The sequence below is a fragment of the Chrysochloris asiatica genome, unplaced genomic scaffold, assembly GCF_000296735.1.
Source record: "Chrysochloris asiatica unplaced genomic scaffold, ChrAsi1.0 scaffold00290, whole genome shotgun sequence".
Lineage (NCBI taxonomy): Eukaryota > Metazoa > Chordata > Mammalia > Afrosoricida > Chrysochloridae > Chrysochloris > Chrysochloris asiatica.
The window spans coordinates 466,157-475,406 of NW_006408808.1; the positions used below are offsets into that span (position 1 = coordinate 466,157).

The 9,250-nt window shown below is 42.2% G+C and overlaps 1 protein-coding gene across 8 annotated transcripts in view; it reads right to left on the minus strand.

Moving 5' to 3' along the window:
- The window catches only part of FOXP1 (forkhead box P1), a 519,679-nt gene that overhangs the window by 35,301 nt on the left and 475,128 nt on the right, over window positions 1-9,250 (minus strand). For all 8 annotated transcript variants that reach the window (XM_006874620.1, XM_006874625.1, XM_006874621.1 and 5 more), the window contains one exon: window positions 7,657-7,744. In XM_006874620.1, coding sequence (XP_006874682.1) covers window positions 7,657-7,744 — 88 coding nt within the window. The remainder of the gene's footprint in view (window positions 1-7,656; window positions 7,745-9,250) is intronic.

Genomic DNA, 9,250 nt, shown 5'->3' on the forward strand with positions numbered 1-9,250 from the left:
TTGGCCCTAGCCACAGAGCTGCAGAGCCACGAAGCTGCCATGCTTTCATAGGAAACTTTTCCTCAGATACGAACAAGTTCTGTGCCTAAGTCTGTCTTTGAGTCGAATATGCATGTAGTACATAGGAAGTGGTTACAAATTGGGCTGCTCATCTCACGGTCAGCAGCAGTTCGAAACTACCAGCTGTTCTGCGGGAGAAACATGAGGCTTTCTGCTCCCGTAAAGATTTACAGCCTCGGAAACCCTGTACAGGGTCGCCATGAGTCGGAACAGACTCCGCGGCACATAACAACAACAACATAGAAGTTAGGTGTGAGTTCGTAAGTTAATGAAATGTTTGTCTTAGTACACAGTATACAGTTTACCCTTCTATGCATACAAAGTGCTAAACACTTCTAAATATATTATACCAGGTTTAGCATAACAATACAGTAATAATACTAATGCTTTTGTTTCAAAATAGTGTCTGTATGTTATTAGGAATCATTGCATGTACCTCAAGGAGCCATGGAGTAAGCACTGGGCTGCTAATTCCAAGGTCAGTGGTTCAAACTCACCAGCCAGAGATAAGGCTGTCTCTGCTCCCATAAAGATTTCATCTTAGAAATGCTATGGGGTAGTTACACGCTATCTTATGCGGTCACTAGGAGACTATGGAGTTGAAACTGACTGGATGGCAGTGTTGTGTTTGTTTACGTACACACACATTTTTTTAATATAACAGGCTTTACAGGGGTTGGTTCAAAGCTCCAGGTTGTAAGTTAAGTTAACTCTCATAACATGAGGACTGTCTGTACACTCGTGATCGTCTAAGAAGCATGTGTGATTACACACAGCACAGCTGATGGTAGAGTGATCGTATGTCAAATCCACACAACAAGTGATCTGTGTTAGGATGAATGGCTCCCTCAGCTACTGAAACTTGAGAGCTGACCTCCCCACGGCAGTTTCTTAGGGCCACAGTTCCCAATATAGATGATTTAGAGAACACAGACTGAGGCCAGAGTAACTGAGTACCTGCCCTTCCACCAGGATTGCTCAGAACAGAGTATGTCATGGCAGACAGGGCCAGGGGCTGCAAGTCCAAGTTTCAACCCAGAGGTCTACGACCCCACTGAGCCACCTGGGGCAGAAACTGTCGGAAGAGCCTAAAACGGCATACAGACTGGGTTCGGATCCTGAGTTGTGCCCATTATTAACCACTGTCCTTGAGTAAGTCCGTCTCAACCTGAGCTTCCTCATTTGTAAGTGGTTACAGCTGTTAGGTCCTGCTGCTTGGATGTGGACTCTAAGTGACCTCACGTGACAGAGGGCTTTTTAGGAGAATCTAATCTTCATGAGAGCAGATCTCCAGATCTTTCTCGCATGGAGTTACTAGGTGGCTTCAAACAGCCAATCTAACAGCTGAGCGTGTTAACACTTGTATCCCAGGGCTCCGTTCTGTAAGTGGAAGGGCACTGACAAGTATTTATTTGCCTCTGAGAGGTCCATGATGCTAATATCACCATTAATTCAGCGGTGCCTTTTCAAGGAACAAGAGAAACATTAAAGCAGTTCAGTACACGTATGGCATCTAGGGGTTTCCAAAATGCTGCATTTGTTTCTAAAAGTGAGGCACATTTTAGGTAGAGGGCAGGATTTACTGACCAAGGGGTGTGAGGATTCCATGACAGTGTGGGTATGAGACATCTAGGACAGTGTACCCTGGCACACAGTTGTTGTTGTTCAGTGCCGTGGAGTTAGTCCCGACTCATACTGACCCTGTGTTGGGTTTCCAAGGAGCGGCTGGTGAGTTCGAGCCACTGACTTTGCAGTTCAAACCGACCTTATGGCTGAGTACTTATCCTATGGCACCATACCGGGGTTCTGACACACAGCAGGAGCTCAATAAATATTCGTTCAAATGGTTTTCAAGCTCCTTTATGAAATAATGACAAGCAGAATTTACAGCATTCAGTTGACTGCCTCACAGCCAGTGGGTTCAGACTTAGCATTAGGGTGAGCATCTCATCCCAGTTTACCCAGGACTTTCCCAGTTTGACACGGAAAGTCCCAAGTTCCAGGGAATCCTCTCAATCGGTAAGCAAACTGAGACAGCTGATCGATGAATACAAAGAGGAAGGAGCTGTTCTTCTACCACCCAAATTCATAGGTGACTCCCTTAGTCTGAAATGTCCCTGCTAACGGCCCTTCCCTTTGTCACTTCCATGAAGCATATGGGTTCCCTTCTATCCTGTGAACTATGCCTGGTGGGGTACAATTCAAGGCAGCCAGTCTCACCCTTCCTACTGGGCTACACACAGTACAGGAAGGAAGAATCCGCCTTCCTCATCTGTACCCAGGGCTTTGAATACAATAGGGGCTTGGTAAATAGCGGTGGAATGGAATAAAATGACTAAGGATGAATAAGTAGACCACTCCCCCTCTCCTCTCCCCCACCAGGCAGTGTGCCAGACTCCCTTTTCTCTTGGTTGCTTTCAATATTCACTTCTGGGGACATACAGGTTGACAGTATGTAGGAAGCATGTCCTGAGCCCTGTCCTGTGACACATGGGTGAACCCTGAACATCAGTGAAAACCCAAACTCTCTTAAGACGTCTGCTCTTCATTTAATAACTTAGCTCCATACCACAGAGAAGAACTAGAACACAACGGGCAACAGAGCACTTAGGGCCCAAGGTTATAGAACAGATTCAAACGAATCCATTAAAACAAAACCAAAAAAAGTCTCTAGTATCTCAGCTTCCTAAGAGATGACCCTGTCAGTGGAATTTGTTGTTACTGTTATCTGTTATATACTGGATGACTTTCTTTTTCCAAAATGGAACTACAATCTAGTCATGGAAACATGTTTTCGATGAGCTCAATACAGGTTAGCACTTGAGACAGCTGAGACATGTTTCCAGGTAAAATGGATGTGAATCCCTGGGTCCATGCCTGGTCAATATTAGATGCTCAACTATCAAGGAAGCATTTTTGATGGGTGGTCCTTAGTCTCCTATTTCCATTAAGGTGGGTGGCAGCTCTATATTTGATGATTCCTATAAGACCATGCATATTGATTGTGGGAATGTGTGTCTTTTTGCCCCCTCTGATTCTAGCTCACCTCTTCATCTGCATATGATTCCAGGGAAAATCTGTCAAAAGAGAACATCTAGCAGTTGAAACCTTATTCCTTGATTTCAAAACAAAAGGCCATGTTCTTTCCTCAAACGATTTCTATGTTGTCCATCTGGACAGTTACAAGCAATGCCTTCCCTTCCTGGGGGTTCACAATGTAAGCCTCCCACGTGACAGGGTTAATCCCTACGTGGTCTACCGGTAAAACGTCAAAAACTTACAACTGTCTTTGTCATAATGAAATGCAGTGAGAAATATTCAAAGGCTCAGAATGTCCACTTAGATGCCTTTTTGACTCTTGTCTCTCTCAATGCGAGAACAGGTGCAACATGACAAACAGTGTGAACCGACTCTCCTCTATCAAGCTGTGCACACTCAGTCCAGGACACATTTTGACACTTTCATATAAATAAACACACACACACACACAAAGGGGCTACAAAAGTTCATGGAAAAAGTAAAAGATAATAGAATTTTTCCATGAACTTTTATCCATATGTACATATTTTTTTTTACAACTTTGTGGTTTCTAAGTCAAGTCACAGATTTTAAGTACACATGAAGAGGGTAGCTTTAACGCACCATGTGGATCCCATGAGCTTAAGTCAGAATGAGTCCTGGACCCATCGCCTTCATTTCTGTTTCGGAGTCCAGTCTGAATCTCAACATTAGAATCTTACAGGCTTTGCGTTTCGATTCTAGGATTACACAGATAGCACTATGAAGGGAAACACTCGTCACTAATCCTCGAGGCTAACAATGGTTATTTAGAAAAAAGAACTGTAACTGACTTTTTAGGGAGGGTTGACTGATGACTCCGAGACATGAAACCTCCTGTTTTGGGCCAGAGCCAAGCTTTCTGGGGCTTTAATACAGAGGGACTGTGAAGTATAGGGGACAGCACTCAAGACACCTGAAGCAGTTTTACCCTGCTCTAGCCATGGGCTCTGTTCTCCCATTGGCCTCGGGAAATCTCTTTTACAAGGATTCTCTAGAGTAGACATAATCAATTTCAATTGTTGCATACGGTAAGATCTAATTTGAACTTATTGGTTTTGCTTTTACAATAGGGGCAATGCCAGCTGTAAACACTGGTAGTCTACTGCTCTGTCGAGTGATACTTTGTAAGGCTAAAGGGGTAGAGGAGAGGTTCTTCCCGCTGGAATACAGAGAGCATGCTTTGGGAATTGTTCACACCTGATGATGTTTTGTATGTAAACCTGAAAGGCACAAACATTATTCTAATTCAAGTTAATTAATAGTAACTTTGTGATCTTTCTCTGAAAGGCTTGGAGGTTTAGGAAGTTGCTGGATTGGGAAATGCATTTTTTAAAGGAAACAGCACAAGTAGTCCTTGGGTCACCAAGGTCTGGGTGTGCGTGCTCCTAGATGAGGTGATGTACCAGTGTGCAGTTAGAATAGGGGGAACCGAGCCAATGGGAAAGAGAGCAAAAAACTGTTAGAGCAAAACCCAGAAACTGAAAGTGTTCTTATTGCCGCCTGAACCCAATTTTCCCAGTATCTTAAGCTCCATGGACACAATGAAATATGAACTCACCAAATCGGAAAAGAACGTTTCCAGACCTGGGTGTGTGGAATGGCAGAAGCAACAGCAAAACGTAGAAATGCAGAATTTCAGAGAAGCAGGAAGCCTAAAGGGAGTCTAGCTTTGAATGTAACGGAACCTTGCCAAGAAACCTCCAAATATGCCAAGGTTGTAACCCAAAGACTCTCAGGGCCATCCCTGCTCTTTCTCAGGGCAAGTGTTTCCAAAATTCTAAAGACTTCGGACTGTTTATTGTCTGTTTCCTTTGATTGAATAGTAAGTAACGCATAAAATAGGCATTGCTTTGGCTCAAATTTACCACTGAAACACCCTCTTTTAAGCACATGTCTGGTGTTTTCAATAATCCATTGGTGTCAGCCAGCACCGCCCAATAAATGAACAGTACTTTTAGAAATAATGCATTTATTGTCCCTTTTCCTTTACAGATGGTAAGAACTAGGAGGGCAGCCCTGTGGGTTTTTAATCACTGGTGTAGTTCTTAGAGGCACTAGTAAGAGGCTATGTAACAGAATCCTGTTAATTTCTACTGAATGAATGCCTTCCCATGACCTCCAAGATCACCTGTATGCATAGACTAGGCAGTCAGGTACACTGCAGCTGAGGGTCAGTGAGAAGACCAGGAACCTAAGGGAAATTTATTGTGTCATCAATAAGATGACACAAATTCACTGGTTGTTTTGGGCTTTTTTGGGATCCTGTTGAGCAGGGCTTAGCTGGCAAATATCTTGTGGAAAGGGATGTTGATGTTGTTGTTAAGGGCCATCAGTCGGTTCTGACCCCTAGCGACCCTGTACAGGGTTTCCGAGGCTGTAAATCTTTACGGGAGCAGAAAGCCTCATCTTTCTCTCACGGAGCAGCTGGTAGTTTCGAACTGCTGACCTTGCGGTTCGCAGCCCGATTCGTAACCACTACGCTACCAGAGCTCCTTTTTACCATAAATATGAGGGTTTATTTCTGAACTCTCAATTATATTCCACGGATCTCTATGTAGGCCACGAGCAGACAGCCAGATCTTTCTCCCGCAGAACAGGTGGTAGGTTCTAACCACCAACTCTTCATCTAGCACTCAAATGCTTAAGCACTCTTTAAAGCCCCCGAAGAATTAAAACACAACCCAACAAAAACCTCACTTGTCTTGTTGACAGTCTAACTCCTTTCCTTTACTTGCCCTCACTTTGCCAAGATGAAAGAACAATTAATAGAACAGCTCCTCAGCCCAACACTCCAATCTGAAGTCTGGCAAACTATGATGATTCTGGTCAATGATTTCCTTACTGGCCAGTCATTTAAAAAATTAATTTTATCACTTACATAAATAAATACAGGAGCTTGCATCACTTTATCAATAACGCCACCAATACATATTTACATATAAAGTCAGGTGGTTACGAGATACAAAGCTCTTGCTCTGTTAAAATCTAAGTTTTTCAAGGGCTAATTGTTCTTGATTCGTAAGTGAAATCTGGGGTAAACCTATTTTTCTTTTCTCAACAAACAAACTCAATTTAAAGGTGTTTCCAATCAGATACATTAAAATTCTGATTTTTAATGATGTGCCCGTTGTCTGTATGAACAGCCTGCTATTCCAATTAAGTTCACATCTGTATCTTACATAGAAAAATATTAAACAGCTAAAAAAATAATTTTTGAGAAAATTCTTATTAAAAAAAAAAAAGTAATTTGTCATATAAGATAATAAGTAATTAAAAAAAAAAAAATTCCTTTCTATCCCAAAAAGTCACAACAAAAAAGTTTTAGTATGTTTTGGCTGATTTTTCTCTGCAACTATTTGAAGCTGTAAATGACTTAACTCAGTAAAATTCCAAATGTAATTATCTTCTGTACTTAGCCTAGGGCTCTCCATATATCTCCACATTGCTGTCTTGCATACGAAATAGGTTTTTCGATGGCTGGTAATAATATAATGTACAACATTGTTTTAATTTCCCCTAGTCTGCTAACCTCTTGCCTACACTAAACCAGCCACAGAAAGAAGCCATGTGAGTCATAAAGCACTCAAAAGCATTTTGGAACTCAGTTGCATTAAATGGGGTTTGCGGGGTCAGGCTTCTGCAATTGTACATTTTAATAATCTCCATTTCTGACCCAATTTTTACTTTTAGAAACTAATTTTCTACTAATTATACCAAGAATGGGACTATTGTTCCAATATGGCGGCGCATCAACAAATTACACCAGGAAGCTGAACCCACTTTAAGGGTCCCCCCCACATCCCTCACTAAGGGGATCCACAGGACAGTGTGCACAAGTTTTCTTTTCTCTTCGTCAGAAAGTACATTCAACAGTGTTCCATGTTTTTCCAAATGTGAGATTATACATCTACATAAAATAGGAATACTCATGTGTGTGGCCATGAATGAGCAGAGGGGCGCAAGCAACTCTCAAGAATTCTCACAGTCACTGAGAGAAGAGGGAATAGTGCCAAACGAGGAAGACATCCACGTATGACTTCCACTTTACCTCTGCAAAACACGCTCGTGTGTGTCGGCTGCATGCCAAGTTCTGTTTCCAGTCACTCTTCCTGGTTCTCATTCATTCACTCACCATCTCACTGCCCGCTCTCTCCTCCAAGTCCCACGTCATAACAGTAACTTAGAAGACTAACGCCACAAAAGACAGTCAGAAGGTACAAAGGAAAGGGAGAGAGGGGGCGACAGGGTGAAGGTAAAGTACTAACTGAGCGTTTGCCACAAACACACGTGCACAGCAAACTCTGAAACATCTAAAGCAAGCAGTTCCTTCTAGAAACATGAAGCCGGACTCGCCCACAGAGGCAAAACAAATCCTTATATAATCATTCAAGGACATTAAATAAAGGAAGGGAGGACAACAGTAGGCTCTGGGTCCTCGATTCAACAATGATTACACAGGAACCGGTTACACAGAACACTGTAGAAATGTAGGGTTCAGGAATACGGAGGCAATATTAGAAATAAATGTGGTTTTACCTGTAGCTCTAACTGCTGTACAACCTGCATTTGAACTCTACACTGGGCTGTACTTCTATCGTCCAGCGCATGCTCATTGTTGAGATGTCTGCAACAATACATAGAAAATCATTAAGTGAAATGGAGAAACAAAAAGGAAAATATAAGTTACCAGGATGTTGAAGCATCAAAACAAGGCAGCCAGTCTAGTACACATTTGTAGACAGTCATTTAGTGGCTGGCCTGCCGTCTCCACCCCCACCGTTTGGTATTACGCATAACATGAACATGGCACCACGCTTATCACCAAAATAAAAATCTTCCAGGGACAAGTTCGGCAAGGCATCTGGAGAACAACATTTATGTACAAGTAAAGAATTTCAAGAAAACTAAAACTGAGAGGATTTCAAGACCATCTTAATGGGTAGACCACTGGGACAGCACCCCCTAGGTATTACAGAAGCATCTGGCTTGAGAGGCCAGGATATGACTGTTCACAAGAAAACATGCTTCTATCCTAAAGCAGTAACATGAATGTCAAAAATGGCCATGGGTGGGAGAGCAACTTTAAACACATGAAATCTCAAACATGAAGCTACACATGCAAATTAAGTGTCAATGAGAGGGAAAAATGCAGACAATTATTTAAAAAGGAAACTTTGCCTGGGTTCTTGATTGTTAAGGGGCTGAATATCCAGTGTGTGGGAGGCTTCGGGCCACATGCTGGGTATGTCTGTCTTGTGGTCCCCCTTTGACTATTTATTAGACTTTCCAACAGGGAAAAGGCTAACAAATTGAAATTTCAATCAGTTTCACCATTTGCAGGAGTCCTGGTAATCAGAGGGCTGAAATCAAAACCCAAATCTTAAAAAATAAAAATTCACGTTATCTGTATCACCCAGACACACAAAACTTAACTATGTCACAGATATCTATCTGCCTCAACTTATAGTCACAAGATAATCAGTGAATTTAGACTGAACTGCAATTAGGATTTAAGACAGAACACCCCCACCCCCCCAAAAAAACTAACAACAACAATCCAATAATTCAACAACAACAATAACAACAGGGAGAGGCAACTGTAGGCATAATCCTATTTCAGTTGTTTCAAATGTGGGTTAAAGAAGAGACTTAGAACTCAGGTTTGCTATCTTCCCAAACAACTGACTAAATATGTAAACATTCTTTGTTCACATATAATTGGTTAATCCAAATCAAACATCCCTTCCTGTTTCAAACAACATTCACGGTGTGGCTATTTCATGTCCTACAACTACTTGTAGTGACTTTGACCTTAAAAATAAAATGAAGACACATGCTGTTCTTCATTCTCATTGTATCTCCCATCCCTCCACTCAAAATGCAAAGTGGAGACTTGACGGTGAGTGCTGGCAAGATCTCTTCAAGATCTCACCTCCAATCTTAGGCCAGAAAGATGACTGTAGTCTATTCAATGTAAAGAGTATCTGCACAAGCCACAGAAGACCCCCCAAGGAAGCCCAGGCTTAGTAATTTCACATGCTACCCTCTCACCTGGGGTGAATGACATCTCACAATGGGGATCCCTGGGAGCAGAGTGGATTACGCACTGGGCTGCTAACCACAAGGCTAG